At 41.7% G+C, this 19,087-nt stretch overlaps 1 protein-coding gene across 2 annotated transcripts in view; it reads left to right on the top strand.

Moving 5' to 3' along the window:
* LOC115203342 (transient receptor potential cation channel subfamily M member 7) overlaps positions 1 to 18,066 on the top strand; it is a 111,958-nt gene extending 93,892 nt beyond the window's left edge. For both annotated transcript variants that reach the window (XM_029767960.1, XM_029767959.1), the window contains exons 32-41: positions 3,199 to 3,246; positions 7,031 to 7,075; positions 7,222 to 7,287; positions 8,593 to 8,741; positions 8,919 to 9,053; positions 11,169 to 11,251; positions 11,441 to 11,646; positions 16,293 to 16,344; positions 16,508 to 16,614; positions 16,853 to 18,066. In XM_029767960.1, coding sequence (XP_029623820.1) covers positions 3,199 to 3,246; positions 7,031 to 7,075; positions 7,222 to 7,287; positions 8,593 to 8,741; positions 8,919 to 9,053; positions 11,169 to 11,251; positions 11,441 to 11,646; positions 16,293 to 16,344; positions 16,508 to 16,614; positions 16,853 to 16,956 — 995 coding nt within the window. In that variant the 3' untranslated portion in view covers positions 16,957 to 18,066. The remainder of the gene's footprint in view (positions 1 to 3,198; positions 3,247 to 7,030; positions 7,076 to 7,221; positions 7,288 to 8,592; positions 8,742 to 8,918; positions 9,054 to 11,168; positions 11,252 to 11,440; positions 11,647 to 16,292; positions 16,345 to 16,507; positions 16,615 to 16,852) is intronic.
* The last annotated feature ends 1,021 nt before the right edge of the window (positions 18,067 to 19,087 follow it).

Here is a 19,087-nt window from a genome sequence, read left to right as displayed (position 1 = left end):
ATTCACCTCTCTATTCACCTCTCTATTCTCTATTCACCTCTCTATTCACCTCTCTATTCTCTATTCACCTCTCTAATCTCTATTCACCTCTCTATTCTCTATTCACCTCTCTATTCTCTATTCACCTCTCTCTATTCACCTCTCTATTCTCCTCTCTATTCACCTCTCTATTCACCTCTCTAATCTCTATTCACCTCTCTATTCTCTATTCACCTCTCTATTCTCTATTCACCTCTCTCTATTCACCTCTCTATTCTCTATTCACCTCTCTATTCTCTATTCACCTCTCTATTCTCTATTCACCTCTCTATTCTCTATTCACCTCTCTATTCTCTATTCACCTCTCTATTCTCTATTCACCTCTCTATTCACCTCTCTATTCACCTCTCTATTCACCTCTCTATTTTCTATTCACCTTTCTATTCTATATTCACCTCTCTATTCACCTCTCTATTCTCTATTCACCTTTCTATTCTCTATTCACCTCTCTATTCTCTATTCGCCTCTCTATTCTCTATTCACCTCTCTATTCACCTCTCTATTCTCTATTCACCTCTCTATTCACCTCTCTATTCTCTATTCACCTCTCTATTTACCTCTCTATTCACCTCTCTATTCTCTATTCACCTCTATTCTCTATTCACCTCTCTATTCACCTCTCTATTCTCTATTCACCTCTCTAATCTCTATTCACCTCTCTATTCTCTATTCACCTCTCTATTCACCTCTCTATTCACCTCTCTATTCACCTCTCTATTTACCTCTCTATTTTCTATTCACCTTTCTATTCTCTATTCACCTCTCTATTCTATATTCACCTCTCTATTCACCTCTCTATTCACCTCTCTATTCACCTTTCTATTCTCTATTCACCTCTCTATTCTCTATTCACCTCTCTATTCACCTCTCTATTCTCTATTCACCTCTCTATTCTCTATTCATCTCTCTATTCACCTCTCTATTCACCTCTCTATTCACCTCTCTATTCACCTCTCTATTCTCTATTCACCTCTCTATTCTCTATTCACCTCTCTCTTCTCTATTCACCTCTCTATTCACCTCTCTATTCTCCTCTCTATTCACCTCTCTATTCTCTATTCACCTCTCTATTCTCTATTCACCTCTCTATTCTCTATTCACCTCTCTATTCTCTATTCACCTCTCTATTCACCTCTCTATTCACCTCTCTATTCACCTCTCTATTCTCTATTCACCTCTCTATTCATCTCTCTATTTTCTATTCATCTCTCTATTCTCTATTCACCTCTCTATTCTCTATTCACCTCTCTATTCACCTCTCTATTCTCTATTCACCTCTCTATTCACCTCTCTATTCACCTCTCTATTCTCTATTCACCTCTCTATTCTCTATTCACCTCTCTATTCACCTTTCTATTCTCTATTCACCTCTCTATTCACCTCTCTATTCTCTATTCACCTCTCTTCACCTCTCTATTCTCTATTCACCTCTCTATTCTCTATTCACCTCTCTATTCACCTCTCTATTCACCTCTCTATTCTCTATTCACCTCTCTATTCACCTCTCTATTCACCTCTCTATTCTCCTCTCTATTCACCTCTCTATTCTCTATTCACCTCTCTATTCTCTATTCACCTCTCTATTCACCTCTCTATTCACCTCTCTATTCACCTCTCTATTCTCTATTCACCTCTCTATTCTCTATTCACCTCTCTATTCAACTCTCTATTCTTCTATTCACTCTTCTCTATTCTCTATTCACCTCTCTATTCTCTATTCACCTCTCTATTCACCTCTCTATTCTCTATTCACCTCTCTATTCACCTCTCTATTCTCTATTCACCTCTCTATTCACCTCTCTATTCACCTCTCTATTCTCTATTCACCTCTCTATTCTCTATTCACCTCTCTATTCACCTCTCTATTCACCTCTCTATTCTCTATTCACCTCTCTATTCACCTCTCTATTCTCTATTCACCTCTCTATTCACCTCTCTATTCACCTCTCTATTCTCTATTCACCTCTCTATTCACCTCTCTATTCACCTCTCTATTCTCTATTCACCTCTCTATTCTCCTCTCTATTCACCTCTCTATTCTCTATTCACCTCTCTATTCTCTATTCACCTCTCTATTCACCTCTCTATTCACCTCTCTATTCACCTCTCTATTCTCTATTCACCTCTCTATTCTCTATTCACCTCTCTATTCAACTCTCTATTTTCTATTCATCTCTCTATTCTCTATTCACCTCTCTATTCTCTATTCACCTCTCTATTCACCTCTCTATTCTCTATTCACCTCTCTATTCACCTCTCTATTCTCTATTCACCTCTCTATTCTCTATTCACCTCTCTATTCACCTCTCTATTCACCTCTCTATTCTCTATTCACCTCTCTATTCACCTCTCTATTCACCTCTCTATTCACCTCTCTATTCACCTCTCTATTCTCTATTCACCTCTCTATTCACCTCTCTATTCTCTATTCACCTCTCTATTCAACTCTCTATTCTCTATTCTCCTCTCTATTCTCTATTCACCTCTCTATTCTCTATTCACCTCTCTATTCTCTATTCACCTCTCTATTCTCTATTCACCTCTCTATTCACCTCTCTATTCTCTATTCACCTCTCTATTCTCTATTCACCTCTCTATTCAACTCTCTATTTTCTATTCATCCTCCTATTTCTCTATTCACCTCTCTATTCTCTATCACCTCTCTATCACCTCTCTATTCTCTATTCACCTCTCTATTCACCTCTCTATTCTCTATTCACCTCTCTATTCTCTATTCACCTCTCTATTCACCTCTCTATTCTCTATTCACCTCTCTATTCTCTATTCACCTCTCTATTCACCTCTCTATTCACCTCTCTATTCACCTCTCTATTCACCTCTCTATTCTCTATTCACCTCTCTATCACCTCTCTATTCTCTATTCACCTCTCTATTCAACTCTCTATTCTCTATTCTCCTCTCTATTCTCTATTCACCTCTCTATTCTCTATTCACCTCTCTATTCTCTATTCACCTCTCTATTCTCTATTCACCTCTCTATTCACCTCTCTATTCTCTATTCACCTCTCTATTCTCTATTCACCTCTCTATTCACCTCTCTATTTTCTAGTCTCCTCTCTAGTCTCCTCTCTAGTCACCACTGTAGTCACCACTCTAGTCACCTCTCTGGCTAATGATCTTCTCTCTCCTTCCTCTCAGCTGCATCATGTCTCTACAGACACGCCCACCTGGGGAGCAGGAAGGATTGTGAGTGGCTTGAACTTTCCCTTTTAACTACATCTAACTCATTGTGATGTGATCTATCCCTGTGATCTATCCCTGTAACTACATCTAACTCATTGTGATGTGATCTATCCCTGTGATCTATCCCTGTAACTACATCTAACTCATTGTGATGTGATCTAACTCTGTAACTACATCTAACTCATTGATGTGATCTATCCCTGTGATCTATCCCTGTAACTACATCTAACTCATTGTGATGTGATCTATCCCTGTGATCTATCCCTGTAACTACATCTAACTCATTGTGATGTGATCTATCCCTGTAACTACATCTAACTCATTGTGATGTGATCTATCCCTGTAACTACATCTAACTCATTGTGATGTGATCTATCCCTGTAACTACATCTAACTCATTGTGATGTGATCTATCCCTGTAACTACATCTAACTCATTGTGATGTGATCTATCCCTGTGATCTATCCCTGTAACTACATCTAACTCATTGTGATGTGATCTATCCCTGTAACTACATCTAACTCATTGTGATGTGATCTATCCCTGTAACTACATCTAACTCATTGTGATGTGATCTATCCCTGTAACTACATCTAACTCATTGTGATGTGATCTAACCCTGTAACTACATCTAACTCATTGTAATGTGATCTAACCCTGTAACTACATCTAACTCATTGTAATGTGATCTAACCCTGTAACTACATCTAACTCATTGTAATGTGATCTATCCCTGTAACTACATCTAACTCATTGTGATGTGATCTATCCCTGTAACTACATCTAACTCATTGTGATGTGATCTATCCCTGTAACTACATCTAACTCATTGTGATGTGATCTATCCCTGTAACTACATCTAACTCATTGTGATGTGATCTATCCCTGTAACTACATCTAACTCATTGTGATGTGATCTATCCCTGTAACTACATCTAACTCATTGTGATGTGATCTAACCCTGTAACTACATCTAACTCATTGTGATGTGATCTAACCCTGTAACTACATCTAACTCATTGTGATGTTATCTATCCCTGTGATCTATCCCTGTAACTACGTCTAACTCATTGTGATGTGATCTAACCCTGTAACTACATCTAACTCATTGTGATGTTATCTATCCCTGTGATCTATCCCTGTAACTACATCTAACTCATTGTGATGTGATCTATCCCTGTGATCTATCCCTGTAACTACGTCTAACTCATTGTGATGTGATCTATCCCTGTAACTACGTCTAACTCATTGTGATGTGATCTATCCCTGTAACTACGTCTAACTCATTGTGATGTGATCTATCCCTGTAACTACATCTAACTCATTGTGATGTGATCTATCCCTGTAACTACATCTAACTCATTGTTATGTTATCTATCCCTGTGATCTATCCCTGTAACTACGTCTAACTCATTGTGATGTGATCTATCCCTGTAACTACGTCTAACTCATTGTGATGTGATCTATCCCTGTAACTACGTCTAACTCATTGTGATGTGATCTATCCCTGTAACTACGTCTAACTCATTGTGATGTGAACTATCCCTGTAACTACGTCTAACTCATTGTGATGTGATCTATCCCTGTAACTACGTCTAACTCATTGTAATGTGATCTGTAACTACATCTAACTCATTGTGATGTGATCTATCCCTGTAACTACATCTAACTCATTGTGATGTGATCTATCCCTGTAACTACATCTAACTCATTGTGATGTGATCTATCCCTGTAACTACGTCTAACTCATTGTGATGTGATCTATCCCTGTAACTACATCTAACTCATTGTGATGTGATCTAACCCTGTAACTACATCTAACTCATTGTGATGTGATCTAACCCTGTAACTACATCTAACTCATTGTGATGTGATCTAACCCTGTAACTACATCTAACTCATTGTGATGTGAACTATCCCTGTAACTACATCTAACTCATTGTGATGTGATCTAACCCTGTAACTACATCTAACTCATTGTGATGTGATCTATCCCTGTGATCTATCCCTGTAACTACATCTAACTCATTGTGATGTGATCTAACCCTGTAACTACATCTAACTCATTGTGATGTGATCTATCCCTGTAACTACATCTAACTCATTGTGATGTGATCTAACCCTGTAACTACATCTAACTCATTGTGATGTGAACTATCCCTGTAACTACATCTAACTCATTGTGATGTGATCTAACCCTGTAACTACATCTAACTCATTGTGATGTGATCTAACCCTGTAACTACATCTAACTCATTGTGATGTGATCTAACCCTGTAACTACATCTAACTCATTGTGATGTGATCTAACCCTGTAACTACATCTAACTCATTGTGATGTGAACTAACCCTGTAACTACATCTAACTCATTGTGATGTGATCTATCCCTGTGATCTATCCCTGTAACTACATCTAACTCATTGTGATGTGATCTATCCCTGTAACTACATCTAACTCATTGTGATGTGATCTATCCCTGTAACTACATCTAACTCATTGTAATGTGAACTAACCCTGTAACTACATCTAACTCATTGTGATGTGATCTATCCCTGTGATCTATCCCTGTAACTACATCTAACTCATTGTGATGTGATCTATCCCTGTAACTACATCTAACTCATTGTGATGTGATCTAACCCTGTAACTACATCTAACTCATTGTGATGTGATCTAACCCTGTAACTACATCTAACTCATTGTGATGTGATCTAACCCTGTAACTACATCTAACTCATTGTAATGTGAACTAACCCTGTAACTACATCTAACTCATTGTGATGTGATCTATCCTTGTGATCTATCCCTGTAACTACATCTAACTCATTGTGATGTGATCTATCCCTGTAACTACATCTAACTCATTGTGATGTGATCTAACCCTGTAACTACATCTAACTCATTGTGATGTGATATATCCCTGTGATCTATCCCTGTAACTACATCTAACTCATTGTGATGTGATCTAACCCTGTAACTACATCTAACTCATTGTGATGTGATCTAACCCTGTAACTACATCTAACTCATTGTGATGTGATCTAACCCTGTAACTACATCTAACTCATTGTGATGTGATCTAACCCTGTAACTACATCTAACTCATTGTGATGTGATCTATCCCTGTAACTACATCTAACTCATTGTGATGTGAACTATCCCTGTAACTACATCTAACTCATTGTGATGTGATCTAACCCTGTAACTACATCTAACTCATTGTGATGTGATCTAACCCTGTAACTACATCTAACTCATTGTGATGTGATCTAACCCTGTAACTACATCTAACTCATTGTGATGTGATCTAACCCTGTAACTACATCTAACTCATTGTGATGTGATCTAACCCTGTAACTACATCTAACTCATTGTGATGTGATCTATCCCTGTAACTACATCTAACTCATTGTGATGTGAACTATCCCTGTAACTACATCTAACTCATTGTGATGTGATCTAACCCTGTAACTACATCTAACTCATTGTGATGTGATCTAACCCTGTAACTACATCTAACTCATTGTGATGTGATCTAACCCTGTACCACTAAAATGAATTCACCTCTTCACCTCTACTTTTTCATTCTTATTCTCTTCCCTACATGCTTATTTCTTTCTTATTTTTTACTTGCAATAGTCATGCGTGGAGAGCTTGCAAGTAAGCATTTTGTTGTGTTGTGTACACTTCTTGTAACCATGCATATCACAAATAAACTTTAGATTTGATTGGACTGGATTTGAATAACAGACTTTAACATTTTTATTTGTCATTTAATTTTTTCAGCAATTGGTTCCCCTTTCAAGCCAATGGAAAGCTACCAATACTCAGGTGAGGTTTGGACCTTAAAGCATATTGTAGTCAGTCTCAAGTCACACCCTATACCCCACTACATGAAGTAGGATGTCATTTGACTACTGTAGCCTCCTTCTGCCAATGTTGTGTGTATTTGACTCTGTGTGTTTCCCTCCCTGTAGCTGTGGAGCGTAACAACCTGATGAGGCTGTCTCAGAGCATCCCCTTCACCCCAGTGCCCCCTAGAGGTAAGATACAGTATTACACACCCCCTTCACCCCAGTGCCCCCTAGAGGTAAGATACAGTGTTACACAGCCCCTTCACCCCAGTGCCCCCTAGAGGTAAGATACAGTGTTACACACCCTCTTCACCCCAGGGCCCCCTAGAGGTAAGATACAGTATTACACACCCCCTTCACCCCAGGGCCCCCTAGAGGTAAGATACAGTGTTACACAGCCCCTTCACCCCAGTGCCCCCTAGAGGTAAGATACAGTGTTACACAGCCCCTTCACCCCAGGGCCCCCTAGAGGTAAGATACAGTGTTACACAGCCCCTTCACCCCAGTGCCCCCTAGAGGTAAGATACAGTGTTACACAGCCCCTTCACCCCAGTGCCCCCTAGAGGTAAGATACAGTATTACACAGCCCCTTCACCCCAGTGCCCCCTAGAGGTAAGATACAGTGTTACACAGCCCCTTCACCCCAGTGCCCCCTAGAGGTAAGATACAGTGTTACACAGCCCCTTCACCCCAGTGCCCCCTAGAGGTAAGATACAGTGTTACACAGCCCCTTCACCCCAGTGCCCCCTAGAGGTAAGATACAGTGTTACACAGCCCCTTCACCCCAGTGCCCCCTAGAGGTAAGATACAGTGTTACACAGCCCCTTCACCCCAGGGCCCCCTAGAGGTAAGATACAGTGTTACACAGCCCCTTCACCCCAGTGCCCCCTAGAGGTAAGATACAGTGTTACACATCCCCTTCACCCCAGTGCCCCCTAGAGGTAAGATACAGTGTTACACAGCCCCTTCACCCCAGTGCCTCCTGGGTCCATTTCATCAGGCACCACACAGAGTCAGGGTTTCAATTTCTTTCACGGACTGTGTCCTACTGTCTAACTCAGCTGCAGTCTATCTAGTTGAAAGGACTGTGGTGTTGGGGTCAATTCCGTTTCAATTCAGGAAGTAAACGGAAATGTATGAACAATGAGAGAGAACTGTCTCACCCCAACCCTGGAGAACTGGACAGGTGACAGACGAGGTGACCCCACCCAGTCTGTTAGAATGAGGACATAAAGTGGGACATATCATGGCCAGTTAAGGGAGATAAGGAAGCCAGTTTAACCTATAAATAATAGTAATAATTTGGTGGATGCTTATTTGTCCTATTTTATTATACAGGTGTGAATTGGAAATGTGTTTTTGCATATCCCAACTCCCCCTGACACACCCAAACCAGTTGAACCTATAAACCATCTATCCTGTGTGGCTGCAATTCTATATTTAATACACACCCACACTCTCTCTCCCTCTGTCTGTGTGTGCTGCTCCCTGTAGGTGAGCCAGTAACAGTGTATCGTCTGGAGGAGAGTTCTCCCAACACCATCAACAACAGCATGTCCTCCTGGGCTCACAAAGGTCTCTGTGCCAAGATAGAGTTCCTCAGTAAGGAGGAGATGGGAGGGGGGCTGCGACGTGCACTCAAGGTACAGCTGGTGTGTGTGGTCACTACTGTCTAGTGTCTTCACTACATGTAACAGATATGGAAATGAACATTAACAAGTATTGCTATTGGTTTGTTGCTTTTGGTTGTTGGTTTGTTGCATTGTTGTACAATAATGTATTTCTCGGCAGGACAATAAACTGTAACTATTGTACTCTAGGTGCTGTGTACGTGGTCGGAGTATGACATTCTGAAGCCAGGTCACCTGTATATCGTTAAGTCCTTCCTACCAGAGGTGGTCCAGACCTGGCAGAGCATCTACAAGGAGGACACTGTACTGCTGCTCTGTCTCAGGGTAGAGGAGAACACACTCACACACACTGTGCTTCACCCAATGAGATGGATATATACATACACACACACACTGAGGGTACAAAACATTAAGAACCCCTTCCTAATATTGATTCCCCCCTCCCACTTAAATCTTGTCTCGCCCACTCAGACATACACAATCCATGTCTCAAGGCTTAAAAATCCTTCTTTAACCTGTCTCCTCCCCTTCATCTACACTGATTGAAGTGGATTTAAAAGTTGACATCAATAAGAGATCATAGCTTTCACCTGGATTCACCTGGTCAGTCTATGTCATGGAAATAGCCATGTTTTGTACACTCAGTGTGTTTGTTCCCTGATTCATTCCCAATACTTAAAGCCCTGAAAGGAGGAGTATGAATATGGCTTCAATGGCTCTTATTGACCAAGACATAGTGTCAGCTATCCAGGGTCTACAATGCATTCAGAAAGTATTCAGACCCCTTGACTTAAAATGTTTGCGAATGTACCTTATTTACATAAGTATTCAGACCCTTTGTTATGAGGCTCGAAATTGAGCTCAGGTGCATCCTGTTTCCATTGATCATCCTTGAGATGTTTCTACAACTTGATTGGAGTTCACCTGTGGTAAATTCAATTGATTGGACATGATTTGGAAAGGCACACACCTGTCTATATAAGGTACCACAGTTGACAGTGAGTGTCAGAGCAAAAACCAAGCCATGAGGTCAAAGGAATTGTCAGTAGAGCTCCGAGACAGGATTGTGCCGAGGCAGAGATCTGGGGAAGGGTACCAAAACATTTCTGCAGCATTGAATGTCCCCAAGAACACAGTGGCCAAACTGAGCAATCAGGGGAGAAGGGCCTTGGTCAGGGAGGTGACCAAGAACCTGATGGTCACTCTGACAGAGCTCTTGAGTTCCTCTGTGGAGATGGGAGAACCTTCCAGAAGGACAACCATCTCTGCAGCACTCCACCAATCAGGTCTTTATGGTAGAGTGGCCAGACGGAAGCCACTCCTCAGTAAAAGGCACAAGACAGCCCGTTTGGAGTTTACCAAAAGGCACCTAAAGGACTGTCAGACCATGAGAAACTAGATTCAACAAGATTCTCTGATCTGATGAAACCAAGATTGAACTCTTTGGCCTGAATGCCAAGCGTCACGTCTGGAGGAAACCTGGCACCATCCCTACGGTGAAGCATGGTGGTGGCAGCATCATGCTGTGGGGATGTTTTTCAGAGGCAGGGACTGGGAGACTGGTCAGGATTGAGGGAAAGATGAACGGAACAAAGTACACAGAGATCCTTGATGAAAACCTGCTACAGTGTGCTCAGGACCTCAGACTGGGGTGAAGGTTCACCTTCCAACAGGATAATGGCCCTAAGCCCACAGCCAAGACAACGCAGGAGTGGCTTCGGGACAAGTCTCTGAATGTCCTTGAGTGGCCCAGCCAGGGCCCAGACTTGAACCCCATCGAACATCTCTGGAGAGATCTGAAAATAGCTGTGCAGCGACGCTCCCCATCCAACCTGACAGAGCTAGAGAGGATCTGCAGAGAAGAATGGGAGAAACTCCCCAAATACAGGCGTGCCAAGCTTGTAGCGTCATACCCAAGAAGACTCGAGGCTGTAATCGCTGCCAAAGGTGCTTCAACAAAGTACTGAGTAAAGTGTCTGAATACTTATGTAAATGTTATATTTCAGTTTAGAATTTTAATACATTTGCAAACACTTCTAAAAACCTTTATTTGCTTTGTCATAATGGGACATTGTGTGTAGATTTGATGAGGGGGAAAAAACAATTAAATCCATTTTAGAATAAGGCTGTAATGTAACAAAGTGGAAAAAGTCAAGGGGTCTGAATAATTTCCGAATGCACTGTATGTACTGTACGTCATTGGCTTCACCTCAGTGTACACACACACACTCTTCATAATGACACACCATAGCAGGATAACTATGGTTAGTTTTCCTTTTTAATATATGATCATTTCCACCACCGTCTCTTCCTCCATTCTATTCATCCTTCTTTCCTTCTCTATCCTTCCTTCCTCTGGTCTATTCAAGGCTATTCAATGTGGAAATATGGAAATACCTCATACACTGGTATCATCTCTCATTTGTTCTCTCTTGACAGGAAATTCAACAGCAGAGAGCTGCTCAGAAACTGACATTTGCCTTCAACCAAATGAGGCCCAAGACAATCCCTTACTCTCCCAGGTAAACTAACACACCAGAGCTATATGGCCAACTTCTCATTTAGCTGCTTGTTTTCAGGTGCTAACCATTAAAAATGTATGTCTTTTGACATTTTAAACATGAATTTCAGAAGACACAGTGCCCACCTCTCTCTCTGTGTCTCTGTCTCTGTGTCTCTGTCTCTGTGTGTGTGTGTGTGTGTGTGTGTAGGTTTCTGGAGGTGTTTCTGTTGTACTGTCACTCAGCAGGCCAGTGGTTCGCTATAGAGGAGTGTATTACTGGAGAGTTCAGGAAGTTTAACAATAACAACGGGGACGAGATTGTCCCAACCAACCTTCTGGAGGAGACCATGCTGGCTTTCAGCCACTGGACATACGAGTACACCCGGGGAGAGCTGTTAGTGCTGGACCTACAAGGTAATACTGACCTTCAACCCCTAACCTTTAACCCCTGACCCTTCAGTAGGGTTGCAAAGGGTCTGGAAATTTACAGTAAATGTCCAGAATTCTTTGAAACTTTCCATGTGAAGTTAAGTCTGGGAATTTTGCTTAAATTCATCAACAAAAAGTTAGCTTATAACAATGAACCTTTTTTTGGGATACACATAAAGCAATTCTAGGTCTTGTGCATATTTTGGTTAAACTATCCCCAATTCAATGGAACTGCAACCCTCTGCATGCACAGTACATTCTTCCATCACATGTACAACTGATTCTCAAGATCTTACACACTAATGAGATGCTGTTGAGCCCACACCATTACACTGTCTGAGCCAAGGACTACATGCTTACTGGTAAGTTTTGATTACAATACTGGGTGGGGTGAATATATTTTATATGACATAATTGATTTTTTTGTTAACTAGTAAATAGTAGTCTACAGCAAAGTGTTTAAATCATTTCTAACTTGTTAACAATTTCTGCTAGTTAGTTTTGCTACCATGTGGGTTTTAGCTTGCTTGCGCCTGCTAACTGAGGAGTGTTAATTCACCCGTTTCCATACATGTTTCATTTTAAAACATTTATCTTACAAAGGAGTTGTTTAATCTAACTGCTTAACTATTTATCTGTACATGGAATTGTATTTTTTTGATTTTTTTCCCCTAATCTTTACAGGAAAATGCCACAGGCACTATCTGATGTGTGGAGACATTACACTGCAGCTAATGTAGAAGGAAAAGCTGTGTACATTTGCAAATACTGTGCCAAATCGTATGTGAAGAATGCAACAAAGCCACAGAATCATCCGGCCAAGTGCATAAAGTTCCCTCAGCACTCACAACAAGCAACCTCTGACAAAAGTCCCTCTACTTCTATTTGAGGTGAAAATGATGAATCGGACACCTTATCGATAGCAACAGCTCATGGTCCTCCTGGAATCAGATTTTTTTTTTTGACTCAATGGAGGAACGTAGTCAGAGAAATGCTGATGAATGTCTTGCTCGAGCTGTGTATGCAACTGGTTCACCTCTGATGCTCACAGGCAGTGTGTATTGGAAGAGATTTCTGAATGTTCTTCGCCCAGCATACACCCCTCCAACCAGACATGCTTTATCTACTAATTTGCTGGATGCAGAGTTCAAGTGAAGGTCAAGCAAATCATAGAGAAGGCAGACTGTATTGCAATCATCTCTGATGGGTGGTTGAATGTTCGTAGGCAAGGAATAATTAACTACATCCTCTCCACCCCTCAACCAGTATTCTACAAGAACACAGACACAAGGGACAACAGACACACTGGTCTTTACATTGCAGATGAGCTGAAGGCAGTCATCAATGACCTTGGCCCACAGAAGGTATTTGCACTGGTGACAGACAATGCTGCGAACATGAAGGCTGCTTGGTCTAAAGTGGAGGAGTCCTACCCTCACATCACACCCATTGGCTGTGCTGCTCATGCATTGAATCTGCTCCTCAAGGACATCATGGCACTGAAAACAATGGATACACTCAGCAAGAAAGCCAAGGAAATGGTTAGGTATGTGAAGGCTCATCAAGTTATAGCAGCAATCTACCTCACCAAGCAAAGTGAGAAGAATAAGAGCACCACATTGAAGCTGCCCAGCAACACCCGTTGGGGTGGTGTTGGCATCATGTTTGACAGTCTCCTGGAGGGGAAGGAGTCTCTCCAAGAAATGGCCATATCACAGTCTGCCGATATGGACAGCCCCATCAAGAGGATCCTCCTGGATGATGTATTTTGGGTGGTAAATGGTAAGCAGCCTGAAACTCCTGAAACCTATAGCAGTAGCCATTGCACGGATTGAGGGAGACAATGCCATCCTGTCTGATGTTCAGACTCTGCTTGCAGATGTAAGAGAAGAAATCCATACTGCCTTGCCCACTTCACTGTTGCTCCAAGCAGAGGAAACTGCAGTTCTGAAATACATCAAAAGTGTGAAGACTTCTGCCTGAAGCCCATACAGCGTACATGTACATGTACAGCGTACATGTTGGACCCCAAGTATGCTGGCAAGAGCATCCTGTCTGATGCAGAGATCAACAAGGCCTATGGTGTCATTACTCCCGTGTCTCGCCACCGTGGCCTGGATGAGGGCAAGGTTCTTGGCAGTCTGGTGAAGTACACTTCCAAGCAAGGGCTTTGGGATGGAGATGCAATATGGCAGTCGTGCCAAAATATCTCATCAGCCACCTGGTGGAAGGGACTTTGTGGAGCTGAGGCTCTTTCCCCTGTTGCCTCCATCATCCCACCAATCCCACCAACATCAGCCGCCTCAGAGCGCAACTGGTCCTTGTTTGGGAACACACACCAAAGCACGCAACAGGCAAGGGTTGGAAAATTAGTGGCCGTCCGGGCAAATTTTTGGCTTTTTGAGCCTGACAACGAGCCATCCTCAACAAGGTTGGAAAGTGACAGTGAAGATGAGGCCTCAGTCTGATGTTGAAGAGGTGGACATTGAGGAGGTCCAGAGAGAAGACATGGAAGCCTGAGAGGAAGACAACCAAAGCTTCAGTTTCTAGACTATCATTTTACAGATGTATGTTGAAAACGTTTTTGGGAGATGTGATGGATCATTAGGGATCATTCAATATTCCCTTAATTTTGTTGTTCAATGAAATCATCCCATGTGAAGAGTCAGCTCATTTAATTAAAGTTCAATTCGTAACTAAATTGTTTTTTTTATTTCTATTGGAACGATTTAATCATTTGCAATTATGTCTACAGTTGTGGCCAAAAGTTTTGAGAATGACAAATATTCATTTTCACAAAGTCTGCTGCCTCAGTTTGTATGATGGCAATTTGCATATACTCCAGAATGTTATGAAGAGTGATCAGATGAATTGCAATTAATTTGCCATGCAAATGAACTGAATCCCCCAAAAAACATTTCCACTGCATTTCAGCCCTGCCACAAAAGGACCAGCTGACATATCAGTGATTCTCTCGTTAACACAGGTGTGAGTGTTGACGAGGACAAGGCTGGAGATCACTCTGTCATGCTGCTTGAGTTCGAATAACAGACTGGAAGCTTCAAAAGGAGGGTGGTGCTTGGAATCATTGTTCTTCCTCTGTCAATCATGGTTACCTGCAAGGAAACGCGTGCCGTCATCATTGCTTTGCACAAAAAGGGCTTCACAGGCAAGGATATTGCTGCCAGTAAGATTGCACCTAAATCAACCATTTATCGGATCATCAAGAACTTCAAGGAGAGCGGTTCAATTGTTGCGAAGAAGGCTTCAGGGCGCCCAAGAAAGTCCGGCAAGCGCCAGGACCGTCTCCTAAAGTTGATTCAGCTGCGGGATCTGGGAACCACCAGTACAGAGCTTGCTCAGGAATGGCAGCAGGCAGGCAGGTGAGTGCATCTGCACGCACAGTGAGACGAAGACTTTTGGAGGATGGCCTGGTGTCAAGAAGGACAGCAAAGAAGCCACTTCTCTCCAGGAAAAACATCAGGGACAGACTGATATTCTGCAAAAGGTACATGGATTGGACTGCTGAGGACTGGGGAAAAGTCATTTTCTCTGATGAATCCTCTTTCCGATTGTTTGGGGCACCCGGAGGAGACAAGGTGAGCGCTACCATCAGTCCTGTGTCATGCCAACAGTAAAGCATCCTGAGACCATTCATGTGGGGTTGCTTCTCAGCCAAGGGAGTGGGCTCACTCACAATTTTGCCTAAGAACACAGCCATGAATAAAGAATGGTACCAACACATCCTCCGAGAGCAACTTCTCCCAACCATCCAGGAACAGTTTGGTGACGAACAATGCCTTTTCCAGCATGATGGAGCACCTTGCCATAAGGCAAAAGTGATAACAAAGTGGCTCGGGGAACAAAACATCGATATTTTGGGTCCATGGCCAGGACACTCCCCAGACCTTAATCCCATTGAGAACTTGTGGTCAATCCTCGAGGCGGGTGGACAAACAAAAACCCACAAATTCTGACAAACTCCAAGCATTGATTATGCAAGTATGGGCTGCCATCAGTCAGGATGTGGCCCAGAAGTTAATTGACAGCATGCCAGGGCAGATTGCAGAGGTCTTGAAAAAGAAGGGTCAACACTGCAAATATTGACTCTTTGCATCAACTTCATGTAATTGTCAATAAAAGCCTTTGACACTTATGAAATACTTGTAATTATACTTCAGTATTCCATAGTAACATCTGACAAAAATATCTAAAGACCCTGAAGCAGCAAACTTTGAAAATGTATATTTCTGTCATTCTCAAAACATTTGGCCACGACTGTACTTATAATGTAAAATATTTCTGTCTCCATATGATATGGTAAATGTATCCAATGCAAAAACATCTACATTTAAATGGTATTAATATTCATTTGCATATATTCCCATTAATTCCCACGGAAAGTTTCCACCTCTGAATATTCCTCAAAATGTTGGACATATGAGTACACCCAGGGAGAGCTGTTAGTGCTGGACTTACAAGGTAATACTGACCTCCAACCCCTAACTTGTAACCCCTGACCCTTCAGTGACTGGACATATGAGTACACCCAGGGAGAGTTGTGCTGGGCTGGTCAAAATCCTGTAAATACATGTCCCTCCCATTAGTAACTGCTATCTTTGTGTTTTTAGGAGTGGGGGAGATTCTGACTGATCCGTCTGTCATAAAGAGTGGTGAGAAGGGGTGTGTAAACCTGTTTTCTGTTCTCACATTCAAAAAATCATGTTTCGCTTTGCTGTAAAATATTTTATAACACTCCCGTTTTAATCCGTAGATCATACAGCACAATATTTGGACATTTTAGAATGCTCACTTAATTAATAATGTTCTCTTGACTAATCTGTAGATCATATGACATGATATTTGGTCCTGCCAACCTGGGAGATGACGCCATCAGAAACTTCCGGGCCAAACACCACTGTAACTCTTGCTGCAGGAAACTCAAACTTCCCGGTAGGGAATTCTCTCTCTGTTTGTTTACCGTTTGCATCTGAGTGTGTCCATTACTATGGAGACGAGGTGACCTTATCTTTTGCTATAGGGACAGAGGACTGTGGGCGAGAGGGGACAATGAATATTCAAATATAAGGCTCTAGGGCAATGGAGTAGTGACATTGTTATTTCAGCTTGATGTAGTAGATGGATGCCTGGTGGTCTGCCTCATCTCTCTCCTCTTCCTGTGTGTGTTCAGATCTGAAGCGGAACGAGTACACGCCGGACAAACTGATGCTGCCTCAGGACGAATCACACGACCCTGGAAGCGGGACCCGCCACTCAATGAGGCTCATGCTCTGATCCTATAGGACACAGCCAGAGAGAAGAGGCCGGTGCTGTTATTCTATTGGCCAATGCCAGAGAGGAGGAAGGAAGAACTAGTGCGCACACCTCATGGCAAGAAGGGATCCAGATTTTGTCAAATTAGCGTCAGATTTGACTTTTCGTAGCAGGTTGGAAGGACTTAACGCAGCAGGTTAGGAGAATTATGTTAATGTTAGGAAAAGATTTAGGGTTAGCAAAAAAAATATATCTACTTTTTACATTTATTTGACAAAAGCTGGATAAGGTGGGTCTAGCCATGACCCACCTCATCCAATCAACTGGAAGAGCCACGCCTGTGTTTCCATGGAGAACAATGCATGCATGCAGAACTGTGTTACTTTTGTATCTGTCCAACCAATGCCAATCAGCAACCAAGATGATTTTTCAAAAAATGTATAAATGGGGAACAAAACTTTTTAAAGATGTTTTTTTACTACAAGTTTATATGTTATGAGTGTGTGTGTGTGTGTGTGTGTGTGTGTGTATATATATATATATATATATATATATATATATATCTCAACAGATACAATATCACAGCATAAAGAGACAGTACTTATTCTGAACTATGAAAAGTTGCCTTGTATAAACTAAAGTGCATTGTCTGTCTGTAGTGCAGGACTGTAAGGGTCAACCTGCTGAGATACAATTTGCAACACTTTATACAGAATGTCACCAGATACTTTTTTATAAATGTAAAATACATGTATTATTATGGCATTAGTGGTTCATATTTAATGAGAAGACACATGAATTTGAAAATCTTGTAAAATATGGGCAGATTGCAATGCAACTTTTACAGTACATATGTAATAATTGTATTGTGTTGAACTCTTCTGAAATGTGTCCACTGAATATTGCTATTAGTTTTTAAATGTTACAATGCTGGTACTATTATTGTTTTTTCTTTGTCATCACGTATTGTATGAGCAAATACCAATCTAGTGTATCTTATAGATACTTCTATCTGGTACTGAGCAGAAGCAGATGCTGTTTTATTCAGGGGAGTGTAAGGGTCTATTACTCTACATGTTCTACTGTATAACATTTTAAGCTAATAAAATGACAGTTATGTCCCATTCCTTGTACAGTATGATGCTGATACTGTCTGGTGGGGATGAGGCATTCTTCAGTAAGACTGCAGCTGCTGGCAGACACACCCACAGAGAGAAACACTCTCTCTGTCTCACACACACCTGTTGATGAGCCAGCTGATAAAGAACCCAGTAAGACTGCAGCTGCTGGCAGACACACCCACAGAGAGAAACACTCTCTCTGTCTCACACACACCTGTTGATGAGCCAGCTGATAAAGAACCCAGTAAGACTGCAGCTGCTGGCAGACACACCCACAGAGAGAAACACTCTCTCTGTCTCACACACACCTGTTGATGAGCCAACTGATAAAGAACCCAGTAGCCAACAGTTATTAACCAGTTAGTCGTCTGTAACCCGACACCTTTACCCTACTGTTAGAAGGTCTGGATGGGAACTCTGCATATTTCATCCTTTTCACAAACCTCATCTCCACCTACATCTTTAGCAGTTTAGGAACATGGATCAACAGTGATGAAATCCTTCTTGGTGTTGTCACATACAAAGTCCAGTGGAAAGCAACATTGTGTAAAATAATAGTATGTACAGTAATATGTCCATTTTACATCCACATAGCTGTTTTGGTGGTGTTGAAGGTGGAGCTGCGTCAGAGCTGTCAAATCCACCAGTGGCTCCTGGCATTATACCTGAACCGGACATTGCCTTGGCTGCACGGACTTAAGTTCCAACACTGGAATGTGAGATGTAATCTACATCTCGATTAGGATGATAAAATACTTATTTTGTTGAATGATTTTTACATTTGAACGTAGTTATTTCTATATAGCCTACACTTTCTCATTCTGAACTTCTAAAGCGAATGGGGGCAGGAGTGGCTTCATGAAGATGCCAGAGCAGCTGCTCACCGATTTGACAGCTCCAACACAGTTCCACCACCAAGTCATCCACTATGTAGGTGTCTACTATCGCTGGTTAAAGCTCTGATTGAATCTAGGCTTTAGTAGTAGTAATAAGTTAGCAGTAGTAGTTATTAGTGATAGTAGGCTTCCATA

The sequence above is a fragment of the Salmo trutta genome, chromosome 12, assembly GCF_901001165.1.
Source record: "Salmo trutta chromosome 12, fSalTru1.1, whole genome shotgun sequence".
Lineage (NCBI taxonomy): Eukaryota > Metazoa > Chordata > Actinopteri > Salmoniformes > Salmonidae > Salmo > Salmo trutta.
This window is presented reverse-complemented; position numbering and strand designations above follow the sequence as displayed.